Raw genomic sequence first — 16095 nt, 5'->3', positions numbered from 1 at the left:
CTTTTCATTCTCTATATCTCAATTGTTCTACTCGCTGATATTTAAAGCATATGTTAAAATGGTTCTGTGAAAAGCAATGGTTTTATATCACTTGTGCTTTTGGACTATTTGCAAATACAACAACAGTTTGTGTAATGCAGTATTTTTTTAGGTAAGCACACCAGCTTTGAAACTACCTGAATAGTCAGTGAATAAAGTCAGACAAGAGGAGTGTTTGTTTTAGATATGTATATGTATCTTTGTTTGCAGAGAAACCCAAAGCCAACACAGCAGACTTGTGTTAATATTTTAAACTGTAGTGTAATGTGTATTCGTCTTTGTCCTGTAGAAACAGACAGTACATTTTTGGAAATGTATCAGATAAATTAATCAAGTAGTGTAATGACATATGACTCGTAGTAAAGCACTGATAATGTTTTTAGGTGAAGTAAACTGGCCAGTTTACAGTTAGTAATCACATTATGTCTTTGGCCATTCATCTGCAGTGACACTAACAACATCTGTCCTCCACTTATAAAGGATAATTGATTTCCAGGAGAAGTATTTACAGGCGTATGTTGGAACTGCACCCCAGAAATGAAGTTGCTGCTCACACTGAAAAGAGAAACCCTTGTGAAGACGATAATGTTTGACTACGACAAACTGGTTCAGCATGCTATTATCACCATGAGGACAAAGGACATGTTTATGCCTCGCTGCAGGCTGAGGATGCATCAAAGAAACAACTCAGATGTGCAGATGAACTGTGTGAATCACATGAGTGTACTGTGCAGTGAGTGTCTGCATGCACCAGGCCTGCTTGTCTATGCAGAGCAGCACAGATGGGCGTTTTGGGGGATGGGTGCTGTCAGCTCACAGATCAAGCTGTGGGTCGGTGGTCCCATTGCTATTCAGCACACAAGCACGTAGGGCATGTCAGACACGCTCCGTGGAGACATACCAGGGGTGGATATTGTGTTTTGGTTATGCTATTTGGCAGTGTATTGGTTAAAAATGTTTTTTTTCCCCCTGCTTTTGTTAAGATAGTTATGAAAATGATAACCCTGCCACTTAGCAAATATTCTGCTGATATAGCAGTTTTGGATTGTTAAAAAAAATATATGATTTATTTCCCGTAAAATCACATCACCTGCCTGATAAGTCAGTGCTGAGGCAGCACACTTTGCCAACAACATATAAGGTTTTTGTTTCCTTAAAATGTTGACATTGCTTTTATGGCTCAATTAATACTTTACAAACATATACCTTTAAATGAATGTGCCTCAATGCAAATTCATATGTTTATTATCAGCAACAATTTAAGATAACAAGTTTTGGGTCCTCAAGGGTTGTAATGGTTAAATAAATACATCCACTGATTCTCAATGTATTTTTAAGTATACATTTTAAATCACATATATCTCATTGAAATAATGATACACTATGTGGGCTTATAACATATATAATTTACCTACTAAGGCCTATGAGGCTCACCATTTTCCTTTCTGAAAATCCTGAGATTTTGCTGAACATAAGTCTCTGATTGTAAAAGTGACAACATGGTCAAAACAGTACCATTATGTCATTCCTTTGTTGGAAAAAGTGTGTGTCTATTGTTGGCGTGTGTCTACACACAACCAGATGAAAAAGAATAATTTGGAAAGTGACGTCAGAGGTGGGATTGCCTAGGAGGAGATCGTGTCCGTTCGGCTCTATTCGGGTGTTTCCGGACGCTGGGTTAAATCCCCGCCCCACTTCATTCCTGCGTTGTTTGGGGACAGAAGGAAGATGGCGGCGGCCCCGCTGTACTGTGTCTGCCGGCAGCCCTACGATGTAAGCCGGTTTATGATCGAGTGTGACATCTGTAAAGACTGGTTTCACGGCAGGTATGTAGGCTACAGTGTATTTGATATGTGTGGCTCATTGGAAGTGATATACACTGATTGTTTATTGAAGAAAGGCGACGGTTCTCTGAGCGGTGTTGACTGGAAGCTAACTTAGCTGATAATGCTAGCGGTGGGCGACGGGGGTTTTAAACCGTCTATTGACACGACTTTACCAAAGAAACTGGGGTTTGTCTCTCTGAAATTGGCTTGAATTCAGTCAAATGTTCTGCCAATTATTACCCATTCAAACAGTGTGTACGTAGTTTATGTAAGTATGTTGATAGTTAACATTATTGACTAAAATAAAGCCTTTATAAAACAGTTGTTATCTGCCTATATGCGACTCATGAGGATTGCATATCTGTGTCAGTCAAAGCTTCGCGGGGTCACCGTGGCTTAGAAAGGGTCGCCAGCTCCTTGGAGTCACTTCAGAGATACATTTATTATTGTTCAAACTGTGATTTACGGATTAAGAAATCGTTAAACCAATCGCTGTGTACCATATCACACAGCCTACTGGCTAAACGTACTCAATATATTGACAACCATAGACAGTATTTGACTTTAAGCTACATTTCATAATCAACTTCCATTTGTTTGGACATAATCTGTATGTTGTTGTTAAACCTGATGTTTTATCATTCAATTTTATACTTACTCTATTTAAGATGTATATAACATTACGTTTTTTTGTATTTTGATGTGTTTTGGGTGGTTTTATTTAATAAAAAGCGAAAGATAGAGAACAAGGAGCTTGTTATGGTCGGGCTTTTGATTGACAGCTTGAGACATTTAAATCCCCCTTTCAGGCAGAGCAGGCACATGGCAGGGACCCCTAGTGGTGACAAGGGGGATTATTTAAAAGTACCAGGCAGACACATGTCTTTGGATTGCTTATGGCCGGGTTGTACCCTATATTTTCGTTATTAAATGCCCCCACATCTCTACAAATTACAATTGGACCAGTAGTATTATAGTTGACTTTCATGATTCATGTTGCATGTGGGTGGGTGGGTGTTGGCTGTCATATGGGAAGGTTTTTCTGTTGTGCAATAAAGTATTTTTTTTTTTTGTCCAAGCTGTATGGCACAATATAATGTCCTTTTTAAGTAGTGTGTGCTCTAATAGTCCAGACCTTAAACTTTGAGTAAGGCTACACTGTTAAAGGGTGTCAAAGTAACCCAGTTAGTTTTACTTTTAATTGAATGACCTGGTTTAACCCCTTTTTTATGAAGCACTATAAAGCCTGCTGGTGTGTCTGTTAGCAAGGCAGGCAGTTTTTGTAGCTCACAGTCTGCTCTAATCATTAGAGAAGGGCAGATAATAAGATTTTGCCATAGAAGAACACGTATCAAACTTGTTGTCTGATTACATGTTGGTTTTTAGAGTCAGGTAATCAGAAAGACCTGACTTTAAAACAGTTTTAATGGGGTTTGCTAACTTAGACATACCCCATTCTCAGTCTCTTGAATCAGCCTGTGTGGGTGCATCTCCATGGAAACTGCTTATGAATACAATAATCTGTTTTTGCTCGTGTTGAAATGACGGAAGCCATTGCGTAACCACATTGAGCCCACTGCCAGAAAACTTGCCGGCCAGAATTTGCGGTGTATCAGAGCCAAAAAAGACTGGCTGGCTGCGTGTCATGTGCCAGGAAGCAAAGGAACAAATGCTGGAGCTTCCCCCATTGGTGACTAATAAGCAGATAGACGCACACACATGGAGCGGATCTCCAAAACCAGCCACATTTCCTGCCTCTTTCCCACGAGGCTGGCCAGAAGGAAAAGGGATATTCTCTGGCTATGGATGATGGCACGCCGATGAAGTGGAGAGGCGCTCAACCTCCCGGTGTCTGTTTGTCAGTTTGTGGGGGACTTTGTCTCACTGCCTGTGTTTCTGGAGAGCGTCCTGTTTTCCACCTCAACCTCAGGACACAATACAGCCTGGTCCTATAACCGGTTGGGCAGTGTTATCACAACACTGTGGAGCTTATCTTTGTCGGAGTAGTGATCAGTGCGGTGAACTGGAAAGTAAAAGGATCATATATTTGTCCGGACAAGATGCTCTTAATTGCTTTCCTATGTCATCTCTTGTATTGACACACATGCCCCCCCTTAGTCTAGGCTCGTATTACAATAGTTATAGATATATTTCCCCTCAGGGATCTGCAAACAAGATTTGTTGCTGTTATGATGCAACAATCCAAGTGTTTTCAATACTGAGTCTTCTCTGAGTATTTGCCAATATTGAGGGTTGATCTCTCCCCAACATTTAAAAAAAGCTGTATATCTAACTTAGGGTACCATTATATGAAAAATATTTGCTGTAAGGTTGCTGAATAATCTTTCTGTTTATCGTCCAATTAATAGAAGCAATAAAACTAGTCACTATTTAAAAAAAAAAATGATATACGGTATCAAAAATAAACCTACGGTGCAAAGGGAATATTTTGTGGGTTTTTCTTTTATCCCCACATCTTTTTGCTGCCCACATTTGCTTTGGTAGCACTTCCTTGGAGGACTCCTTTAGTCACCAAAACAAACAACTAGAGCCTGTGGTTTGGATTACAAATGTTAGTTTGAACCCTGTTATTTACCATTTAGAGCCTCCCCTAATTACAAGACCTGCTTCTCGAGATGGACTGTTTCCAAGATGCCAATTTACGTCAGCATTGTGCGTGTTGGCCCACTGGAAATCCTCACTGGGTTACGTCAGATCAAAGGGTTTACCCCGGCGTAGGTGTCAGGCACTCCAGTCAGACCGTCTGGTTAGGTATGGGCGGCGGGGGGGAGGTGGCGATGGACCTGCGGGGCTCAATGGGACAGAGGGAATGATTGATGGGCGCTCCAGCCAGCCAAGTTCAATGCATGATCCGTCAGTGTCGCACAGATTGTGAACACGCTAAAGAGAGATGGATAGCCACTTCAGAGTGCATTTTTTTTTTTTTTATGTTTACCTAAGTGGATGCATGGATGAGTCAAAGGATCTTATTTTTTACCAACGTTGTCCATGAAACAAAAATGTTTCTTATCATTTGTTTAGATCTCTGATGAGTTAATAGCAGCCTCACAGCTACTGTTAAAAGCTGTGTTAACATTCATTAGCAAAGCTCTCCCTGGGGGCGGGGAAACCGCATTACCTCCAGCTTGATCAATGTTGATTAGGGGACAACAGCCTCTTGTATTGATCAGCAGTCAGATTCAATGAGGATGTTATAGATAAAGGACTTGAAGTTGTTGTGCCTTACAATAGAAATCTTGATTCAGAAATATCACTTTGATCAATAGAAGTAAAGTAGCAGTGTCTGTGTCTTATTGAATCTAAATCCATAGAAAACTGTACATTCCTTCTAATATACAATATGGCTCAGAATTCAAGTTTATTTATTGGTGATCTTATGTTTCAAACAACAAGCTCAAGGTTTTTGATCATATAAAAATGCTTATTGACGAGCATAGAGAGAGGATTGCATTCACATACCAACCCACCTTCAGGTGAGTTCAGCCTGAGTTTGTTGCTTGATGTTTTTCAGCAGCAGACGGTCCACAGACTGAGGACTTTGTAGATTTTACAGGGGCACCGAGAGCTTTAAAATAACCATGTTGAAGGCATGTGTGAAAGTAGAGCCCCAGTGCTTGGAGTCTTGAGGCTACTCAACCTGCTGCACCAAAAACAATGAAGTTGTTAAAACTCCCTGACGCCCCATAAACAACAAAGTGATCCTCTTCTGTTGTTTACCAGCAGACTACAGAGAGGTCTCTTTCAAGCTGTAACCGCTGCTGGGTCGCTATGACGCATAGCTAGCTGAAATGATTGAACCAGTAAGGCCCAAATGACAGATCCCTTTCCATCTGTCAGGGCTGAGTGGCTCTTACCGCTGTCCAAGTGCAGCACTGTTTATGTAAGCTTTGGTTGCATTAGGACTAGGGCCGGAAGAGTCAGGTGCTCCTGTCGGGTAAATAAAGACAGCCAGGTGTGTGTAACTGCCCTCATCTCCTCTATCTTTATCTCCACCTCCCATCCATTAGGGATCTGCCCGTTTCCTAATGTAGGCGTGTCGCTGCCCCATGCAGAGCGGTTATTTAGAGCTGAAAATAATGGTGATGACCGCCTTCTGCCTTTTGTGTTTCTGCACTGATCATGGAGGACAATGAACCCCTCACAGTGCATGCACTAATGAATAAGCCCTCTCAGTCACACAGGAAGGAGGCCCTTGATGAGAGGAAGTGGAGGGAGAGGGGCTGTTGATGGCAGGGGTTTAAGCCAAGTACACACATCTCCTCTTATTCAGGAAGGGACGTTTTGCTTGGTAATCTGCTGCAATGCTGTCACAGAATAACTCTCCAGTCTGGCAGGGTTTTGTTTTATCTGTGAGGCATATTGGCTGTGCTCTGCGTCAACTATCACATTATGCTCTGTTATTGTCAGACAATACATGATTACACTATCTTATTAAGTAATACGATGACGTAAACTCGGTTTTCTCTAATCTGATAACGGCTCTGATTCTTTCAGAGCAAATAAGGTTCATGTTCGTGCAAGAAGGGTTGGCACACTTTGCAGTGGTGATGCAATACATTATCAAGCCTGAGCAATGCAGGAAATACTTTGCTCTCTTTCCTTTTCAGCTGAGTTCACTTCCCCCATTTGTTCCTTCTCTATCTAGAGCCCACACAGTTTCACCAGCTTCACTGTCTTGTTGTGTATTAATCATTACAGGTGACAAATAGGCTGAGTCAGGCTGGCGTATGGCACAGTGCCCTGATTTCCCCGCTGTGGTATTAGATAAAGGAAAGTACCGAGTGAGATGAGGACAGCAAGGTCACCTCGGTTAAGTTCACGCTGCTCTCACACGTTTAAAGCATCCCGGGCCAGCGGCAGAGTGCTGTGACTCATGCTTTCCCCCAGCGAACGGCCACATGTGAACCAAGATTCCTGACACATGAGCTCGGCTTAAAACTACAGCCAAGCAATGCAGTGTTATTGTTGGATGTCCACTCGCTCACGTGCAGGAGCAAGAATACTTCCAGGTTTTTGCTGTTTCCTCTTTTTATACATTTTTATAGCGATGTCAAAAAAAATGATGACATAAATTCAATATTCCATCAGAAACTAAAGAAAGTTTGCAGAGGGTTTTATAATTGCACCAGGTTTATGTTTAAGCCTGTTTGTGCACCAGGGTGATCAGGGCCAGGATTCACACGTGCTCACCACTTCCTGAGGAGTTAATGGCCCTAGCCTTTATTTCCTTAACAGTTTCCTGCAGTTTCTGGATCAAAGCTGATAACAGGCTGCAGCTCCATTTCCCCTGCAGGCGCTCACTTTTCCTAAAAGACAATATGTCAACTATAAATATGTAGTTCATACACTTTTTCGCTACAGAAGCTGTCAAATCTAAGCTTCACTGTCTCAATGAGGGTTAAAAAAAACAGCAATTTGTTAGTTTGAAATAAGTGTGCTTGTAGTTTTGTTATAGTTGCATAATGTTTTTTAGGGTCATCCATCACAGTGCTAATGCTGCTTAGCAACATATGTCTTTATCAGCCAAATAAAAAAAAGCAGTGGAAGCAAAATAATTGCATTTGCCTCTGGCTTCCTATCAGATTTGTATCAGTCCTTTCTATTGTTACGATGTTTGCGTGCAGACATGGACACAGGAAGAGTGTCATAATTGGCTGTTTCCAGGTCAAGTGGGGACGTGCACTATGATATCATTCATTACCTTCAGATCCCAGAATTCACCTTAAAATGACAACCATAAGGACGGCCTGTTAAGTACAGAGGGCTCTTTTGTGTGTGGCCTCTCTCTCACAACACTAAACCATCAAATGAACTATCACATGTTCGAGTCAAACAAACGTGCAGCTTGCAGTTTTTTTCAAACTGAAAATAGCCATTGGTGAAATTGGTTGAGTTCATGCTGCTCTGGAATGGAGCTCTGGTATGCAGCAGAGGAATGCATGTGTGTTGGTGCCTGTGGTTTGGCTGCTGCAGGACAGTCGGGGGTTTCAGTATTGCAGACACTGTTGCAAATCCATGCACTATGCTAGGGCTCTAAGAAAAGTATTATTGCGCAAACTGCAAAATACTTTATAAAGTCTTCAAAAAAAACTTCATCAATCTAGAACATAATCTAAACATGAGTTTCATGATAATCGTTTGCTGCAGCCCAATTGTAAAACCCCAATGCTGTCACAACAATATCTCCAATGAGGTAGGCATGAAGGATAGACCCTAACTTGTGTTTACACATGTTGTAAGAAGTGAGAACTTTTACTAACTGCATCTCCTCTCCATCTCCAGCTGTGTGCAGGTAGAAGAGCATCATGCTGTGGACATTGATGTTTACCACTGTCCCAACTGTGATGTGGAACACGGACCCTCCCTGAGTGAGTACTTCTATTTCTCATTAGTGGATATCAACCTTGCTGCTTCCCTCTGTCCCCGTATCTTATTCATCAAAACTGTTCTCTGGTTCGCTTTCTTAGAGTTAAATGTCTAACCCTCGCTCCATTCAGATGTCCCCCTCCTGCCTGTGTTTTGTATGTTTGACCGGTCTCAGGGGGAAAGGGCCGCTGTTAACTCTTGGCAAATGTTTTTTGGGGGGAAGGGTGAACCTCCAAGAGCCCAGGGGGCAGACATTAACAGACTAATTAAATGGTGTTGTAAGCCCCCCACTTTGGTGGTGATGTGCGTAATTTGCCACTTTGTTAGGAGAACAAGCCTCAGAAGGGCAATGACATGATGAAAGTAGAGCGAAACAACCCAATGAACCTTGGTTGTCTTTTTTATGTTGCAGTGAAAACGCGCAACAACTGCCACAGGCACGACTACACAGAGCCAAACGATGGGCTGAAGCCGGTGCAGGCTGGCACCCCAGTGTTCGTCAAGGAGCTGCAGACCAGGACCTTTGCCAGGTATGATGACGGACACATGTTTTAAACCAATATTACAGCAGAACTCTTTTGTAAAAGTTTGGGTCAAAGCTGCTATTACTTTCCAAATGACGCCCAACTATGGCTTTTGGGACATAACTTTAAGGCTTTGTTAGAAGCTTTGTAGAATGTTCCTGAACTTCTTATGATGTTGTTTCAGTGGTGAGGAGATCATGATGCAGATGAAGGGCGAGCAGGTGACCACCCGCTACCTGGAGAGACACGGCTTCAGCTACCCCATTAAAGTCACAGAGATGGAGGGCCTGGGACTCAAACTACCACCCCCTACTTTCTCTGTCAAAGATGTGGAGCAGTATGTGGGTAAGGACACTTCATATGGCTTTGTTCTGCAGTGTAAGAGTTGCCTTTAGCTGTATGAAGCTTACATTAATGCACAAGTGTTTTGGGGAAGGATGATGTAATAAACCGTAGCGTCAGTCTGTTTAAAAGCTAATGAAACCACCCAACACCAGCCTGCTAAGTGGCTAACGCTGAGCAGGCGCCATCTGTGTGTCAATAAGAACAGGTCTCTAGGTTCATGGGGTTTTAACCCACTTATCAGGCATCGGGCGAGGGCTGACTGAGTTCTAAATGAGTGATGGCTAGGCTTTCACTAGCCTCTCTATGACCACTACGCTTCCTCGTTGAAAGCGGCCTGCCACTTCCCAGCTCCTATTACAAGCCCATTACCAAGCCCACTGGTGTTTTTATCATTAAGTTCAGATTACAGACTCCCCCTTCTCACTTCATCTCTCTCCCCCATGCCCTATTGAGCATTAAGCCAAGGCACAGGTGTTGTGACGAGGGACTGAGTGTCGCGTTACGTTTCTTACAGTTAAAAGACAATGGGACAACTGGAGTGATCGCTGATGTCTTCTGTGTGTCACGAGGGTCGTGTGGCCAACATGGTGTGTGGTCAATGATTAGGACAATGGTGGAACATTGAGGAAATGCCCCAGAAAAATCTTGTCATGGATAAATTTGCAAGTGTTATCACAAAAAAGGGTATGAGTACGGGTTACATTTCAGTAAATGTGGGTGGGCAGCAGAGCAAAACTGGACCTTTGTTACTTGACCTTACTTTCTCCTTCTCCACATTTAGTTTCTCAAATAAGATATAAAAAGCTGTACTCTTGACCAAATAACCTAAAGAACGTTTTTGGCAAATAGTCCTGTTTCATTTGCCTGGAAAAACCTTTATAAAACGTTTAATAATCCAATAAGCATGTATAGAAATGTAAAAATACAACAGAAACCAAACATACAGTAACATGCAGCACTAGACAAAGTAAAAGAGCCCCACCCGTGACCTCAGTGCTCCGTATGTTACACCCCAAATCAGTCAATTCATATTCACTATGCAAACTTTAGCAGGACAAATCAAAACCTTACTTTATGAAAGGCATTAAAGCAACGATGTATAACTTGTCAGTGATCCTACATAAATCTAAACTGTGCCCGGACAGATCAAATGTAGCTCAAGGCAAAACCAATTTCCACAGTCTGCAGCTGACTTAACGTCCGTCCAGGGAAGAATAAGATCAGAGTGACTCTCTATAGAAACACTGGCTTCAAGCGTTTGGTCTGACCCCCGGGGGGGCAGATACTCTCCTTCCATGCAGACGGTACACATCTGTGGGATCGTCAAACCACCTTTGAAGTAGCTGCTGGATAACGCTTAGGAAACAATATTTTGGACTATTCCCATAAGGTTGGCTTAAGAAACGCTGTGGGGAGGAATTACACAGTAACGCTCGGAGGTCACAGATGGGGCCATGATATAACACAATAATGTTGATCATAGAAAAAAAGAAGAAGAATAAATGGTGCAATGCAATATTAATAGTAGAGCTTAAAAACTGCAATGTCGAGTGAATACTTTTTGACCACGTTGCTGTAAAAATAAAGTATTCAAGTAACCGTTCACCTACAAAGTTGCCCTCTGTGTATCAATTATTCACGAAGAATTCAAAAACTGAGAAAATTATTCTCCTCAGGAATATTCTGTGTTTTTAATTCGTCGTTCATCCTGTAGGGATGCATGAAAAAGTGTTCCTTAACAATTCAAGGTCACATTTGGTGAGTAATTGATATACAAATGATTATTTTGTGGTTGTTGCAAAAAACATATAAATTTGATTTCAATTAAGAAAAGAATATGTAGTTCTGGCGTGTTGAGTAGGATGTTTTTGAACCATTATATCAATGAAAGACTCCTTAACATTACTGGCTATCATAACATATCATTGTGATGCAGCAGGTAAAGCAAGTGTCGCTCAAGCTGGTTCAGGAAGGGCGTTGATTTTGTTTTGTCTGTGGCTGTTTGGTTTGTGAAGCTGGTGTCAAACTAGACGTAGTGAGGTTTTCAGGCAGCTTTGTCTCTCGCCTTGTGGCTGACTGCCTTTATTCCAGCTGTTCTGTCATCAGACGCTGGCCAGCTGGGCTTTCAGAGAGGTGTGTGTGTGTGTGTGTGTGTGTGTGTGTGTGTGTGTGTGTGTGTGTGTGTGTGTGTGTGTGTGTGTGTGTGTGAAGACAGGGAGAACATGCAAAGGGATAATAAAAAAGGTGAGTGGGAGGGGTGAGGGGGAAATACAACAACCAGCTGTCTTGCTACACACACTGCTCCCCGGGTCTACTTCCGGCCCCAATGTGTCACCCGAGTGTGATTTGTAGTGTTCCAACTGTTAGCCTTTTTTGTTGTTGAAGCATCTGTTTTCTGTCTCATACGTGTAAACACACCACATGAAGCCTTTCTAACATCTATACTCATGTTCCTCTCAATACTTAATATCTCCACACACACATAGGCATTGAATACATAGGCCCTCTCACCTCCACCCACTCCCCCTCCTCCTCCTCCTCCTCAGGGACTGGTGGTCCGGACAGATTGTTTAGCTTGCCTTCCTGTATAACCCCTCCCCACGCTGCCATATTGGTGCCAGTTTCCCTCAGGGCTCGATCTCTAAAAGCACATGAAGATGCCAGCAGGCCGCTGACCCCGGTGAACCCCACGCCCACTCGGCAGCCAATTTAAAAAAAGTTGAAGATATTGAATGTCTACAGGACTTCTCCATCTGATACGTAGTGGACTAAACAGAACATTTCCCCCATCTAGGTAGCAAAAAAATCATCGACGTGATAGATGTGGCACGACAGGCGGACAGCAAGATGAAGCTCAGTGAGTTTATCAAGTATTACTCCAACCCGTGTCGACCCAAAGTCCTCAACCTCATCAGCCTGGAGTTCTCTGACACCAAGTAAGATACGCTCAAATCTGTTCACATGTTGGCTAATGAAGAGCTTCAGTATGAATGAATGAATGAAAACTTTATTACAGACTCAGGGTCCAGATAAAAGACAAGACATTACATATAATAAATTACATACACAGCATAAAAAGAATTCATCGTTTAAGAGTAATTTAAATCAGTGTCCTACAAAGAGACAACTATACCAATGTCTCCACAGCTGCGATTGGTAGCATGTAGTACTAAACCTTATGTTCGATAAGGCCAAGAGGATTTCATTATCAGAGTCATTAAGCTGGCAAATACATTTATAGATAAGGTTTCTTAAAACAGCTTGTAGAGTATTGACCCCTGCAGCCACAAACATTTCACTCGCACTACTAGACCATCGAGGTCTCTTCAGCAATATTCTCATGGCATCATTATAAGCTACTTGAAGTTTCCGTAAACTTGCTTTTNACAGCTTGTAGAGACTCCTGCAGCCACAAACATTTCACTTGCACTAGACCATCGAGGTCTCTTCAGCAATATTCTCATGGCATCATTATAAGCTACTTGAAGTTTCCGTAAACTTGCTTTTCTGTAGTTTGACCACAAATGTGCAGTATAGAGTGGTGTACAATATGCTCTGAACAGAGACATCTTCACTCCATCTGTACATGCACTAAAATTACGTCGGAGAATGTTTGCTTGTGCATACATCATGCGGCATTGCCTATAAATATCTTCATCTGTCATTTGTTCTGTAATAAAGTGTCCAAGATATTTTAACTTATTACAGACACTAAGATTAATATCAGACAATTTAAAATCAGGACATTTATCTTCTTTGGTTCTAAAGATCATGACAGCACTCTTACTGGCATTGTATTTGATGTCATGTTCCACACCATACACAGAACAAACAGTAAGGAGCTGCTGAAGACCAGCGCTAGATGGACTCAGCACAACAAGATCATCTGCATACATAATATGGTTCACTAGAGTACTACTACCAATCATGCATCCAGTATTACAGGCTTTCAGTCGCTTGGACAGATCATCAATATAAAGGTTAAAAAGAAAAGTATGCACATATCCATAATAAACACTGGCAGTACAATCCCTCCTGTCCCTCTTCAGGAAATGTTTGTATAAATTAGCCATGGGTTTATATCTCGTATTTTAATCATGGATAATTCATGAATTAAATCATACTAGAATATCCATCATGCCTCCATAGATGGGCTGTCTACCTTAGGGCTGCACGATTTAATAAAATCTAAACAAACACAACAATTTGCTCTGATTATTTGACTGATGTTGCAATTGTGATATTTGTTCACGATAATGGAACATTGAGGGTCTGTCCTAAAGAGGGATTTGATGTTAATTCTGTAGAATATTCTTTGTAGTTTGGGACTTCTCTGCAGCACGGCGATACTTCATTCAATTATGTTCAAATTTAGCCTTTACCAAATATTGCGCCTACTGAGATTTCGAATTGCACTATTATAAAACTTTAATGTATTGTGCAGATCTAGTCTGTCTTAAGCCAAATCCTTTCAAATGTTGTATGAATTTCTGTAGAGGTTGGATGTAGAAGCCCAAAAAGAAGAAATCCTCTTGTTGTAATGTATCTCAGAATATTAAGACAGCCCTCCTGTCAGTTTTAGAACAGTTTGCTTTTGTGACACTTATAACTCCAACCATCTACTCAGGATGTCGGAGTTGGTGGAGGTTCCCGACGTGGCTCAGAAGATGTCCTGGGTGGAGAACTACTGGCCCGACGACTCCTTCTTCCCCAAGCCCTTTGTCCAGAAGTACTGCCTCATGGGAGTCAAGGACAGCTACACAGATTTCCACATAGACTTTGGAGGCACCTCTGTCTGGTATCATGTTCTCTGGGTGAGTGTTTGCATGAAGGACACCTGAGTGTATGTAGAAATCAGACAAACATTTATGAAACATTCCACAAAAGCCAAATAAACTACCACTCCTCGCATCACATTTGAATCATCAAGCTGCTCTGGGGGCAGCACTGCTGTGCCATATGATGATCTCATCGGCACTGTTCTATAAACTAAAGCTGACTTTGCTTTCCCAGTTGTCTGTGGGTGTTATTTAACAGCGCCATCACCACAGCCGCCATGCTCAAACAACATCAAAGTGTGTCATTAACGTGTGGTGCCTACTGTTAACTCCTATTCATCTGCTCTGCAGGGTGAGAAGATCTTCTACTTGATCAAGCCCACCCCCGCCAACCTTGCACTATACGAGGCATGGAGCTCCTCGCCCAATCAGAGCGAAGTGTTCTTTGGGGACAAAGTGGACAAGTGTTACAAGTGTGTCGTGTCCCAAGGAACCACCCTGCTCATCCCTACAGGTCGGTGCTTTTGTTTGTGCGTGTGACAAGTTTATTTTAGTTTTTTTATGCAACACTGTTACGGCCCGTCCACACAGCGGCGTGCGTTGACGCTTCACCATTCACTTTGAATGGGGTGACGTCACTTTTCGCCGAACTGCATTGTGGGAAGCGACGCAGAGCTTTGCTGGCCTGGCTCGCTGTAAAAGTTGAGCAATGTTCAACTTTTGACGCCTCGGCAGAAGCGTCAGCCAATCGAATCATATGCCAGTAGAAGCTCTAGGCAATCAAACTGCTGCTTGTGTGTCAGGGGCAGTAGAATCATGTGATTGGTTGTTGGTCGAGTTTCAGACACGCCCGCCGGCAAGCTACAACGCACGCCGCTGTGTGGACGGGCCGTTAATCATAAAGCTCTAGTTTTTTAAGGGTGTTGTAGTTTGGTTAATTCGTTGACTAACAGTAGGGAAACAGGCTTTTAATTCCTATTAATTTAGTCAAACAATAAGGCTGTCAATCAACCTAGTGTTATTAAATGATAACTTGATCCTGGTTTATTTGCATTGTACCTTTTTTAAACAAATAGTAATTCATGGCTTACATAAGACATAAAAGGCATTAAGAATACAAAAAAACACAATTATAAAGGATTTACAAGAGTAAAATAACAACACAAAGTAGTCTGTGTCATTAGTTTTGGTCACTGTGCCACAGTCTAACTAAGTTTTCCAGTCTGTCTAGTTGAACGTGTTGAATGCAGCACTGAGATCTAATCATAAGAAGACTCAAACTTTGCCACTTTTGTTCAAGTGAACGTCCTTCAACCAGCTACGTAGCAACGGCAGGAACTGCTTCGATAGCGTTTTTGAGGAGCTTTTTTATTACAGATTTGAAACCATCGTTGCTTGCTTTAAAAGTAGCACAATCCATTATGTCAAACCTTGGAGAGTATCTAGATATCCCTGCCCTAATGCCAAAGGAACTGGCAACTGAATATGTTTTGCCGTTTGATGTCTATGTCTGGACCGTTGCGTAAAAAGGACCGCAGCTCCGTGTTCAGGGTTTCTGCCCCGTTACTTCTACGCTGTTTTTTCTTTTTCTTTTCTTCGCTGGGGACTCATCAGCCACTAACCATTCATCCAAATTACTGTGCTCTCCAAATATATTGAAATGAATATTAAAATCCTCCATGTTGCACTCAGACATTAGACAACTGAAAACTAAAGACAAGCATGCAGTTTGCTTTTCGGCCAAACTGTATACAGTTCAATCGACCGGACTTCTTTCTGCAGATGTGAGCTTCCTTAACAACTGTCAATAAGTCCTTGACAGCGGTCTGTACTACTGGATTAACAATGTGTCACATGTTCTGAATGGTCACCTTCCTATCACAGCCTAGACTATCAGCGGTTCATTTAACATGGCTAATACAGTGGGGCAAAAAAGTATTTAGTCAGCCACCAATTGTGCAAGTTCTCCCACTTAAAAAAAGATGAGAGAGAGCTGTAATTTTCATCCTAGGTATACCTCAACTATGAGAGACAAAATGAAAAGAAAAAAAATCCAGAAAATCACATTGTCTGATTTTTAAAGAATTTATTTGAAAACTATGGTGGAAAATAAGTATTTGGTCAATAACAAAAGTTCATCTCAATACTTTGTTATCTACCCTTTGTTGGCAATGACAGAGGTCAAACGTTTTCTGT

The 16095-nt window shown here is 41.9% G+C and overlaps 2 protein-coding genes across 2 annotated transcripts in view; one reads left to right on the top strand and one right to left on the bottom strand.

The window, feature by feature from the left end:
• Window positions 1-1758: 1758 nt before the first annotated feature.
• LOC104968057 (lysine-specific demethylase 7B) overlaps window positions 1759-16095 on the top strand; it is a 23727-nt gene continuing 9390 nt past the window's right edge. Inside the window, exons 1-7 of the mRNA XM_010797614.1 lie at window positions 1759-1865; window positions 8169-8254; window positions 8665-8782; window positions 8961-9121; window positions 11916-12057; window positions 13749-13935; window positions 14251-14413. Coding sequence (XP_010795916.1) covers window positions 1768-1865; window positions 8169-8254; window positions 8665-8782; window positions 8961-9121; window positions 11916-12057; window positions 13749-13935; window positions 14251-14413 — 955 coding nt within the window. The 5' untranslated portion in view covers window positions 1759-1767. The remainder of the gene's footprint in view (window positions 1866-8168; window positions 8255-8664; window positions 8783-8960; window positions 9122-11915; window positions 12058-13748; window positions 13936-14250; window positions 14414-16095) is intronic.
• ndufb2 (NADH:ubiquinone oxidoreductase subunit B2) overlaps window positions 5982-16095 on the bottom strand; it is a 21071-nt gene continuing 10957 nt past the window's right edge. Inside the window, exons 5-6 of the transcript XR_800780.1 lie at window positions 15473-15493; window positions 5982-5994 (exon numbers count right to left, since the gene is read on the bottom strand). The gene's annotated coding sequence lies outside the window, so the exon portion shown is untranslated. The remainder of the gene's footprint in view (window positions 5995-15472; window positions 15494-16095) is intronic.

Source organism: Notothenia coriiceps, unplaced genomic scaffold (assembly GCF_000735185.1).
Source record: "Notothenia coriiceps isolate Sejong01 unplaced genomic scaffold, NC01 NC01_scaffold00038207, whole genome shotgun sequence".
NCBI lineage: Eukaryota > Metazoa > Chordata > Actinopteri > Perciformes > Nototheniidae > Notothenia > Notothenia coriiceps.
Note: the sequence above shows the minus strand (reverse complement) of the source record. Positions and strands in the feature narration are given on the sequence as shown.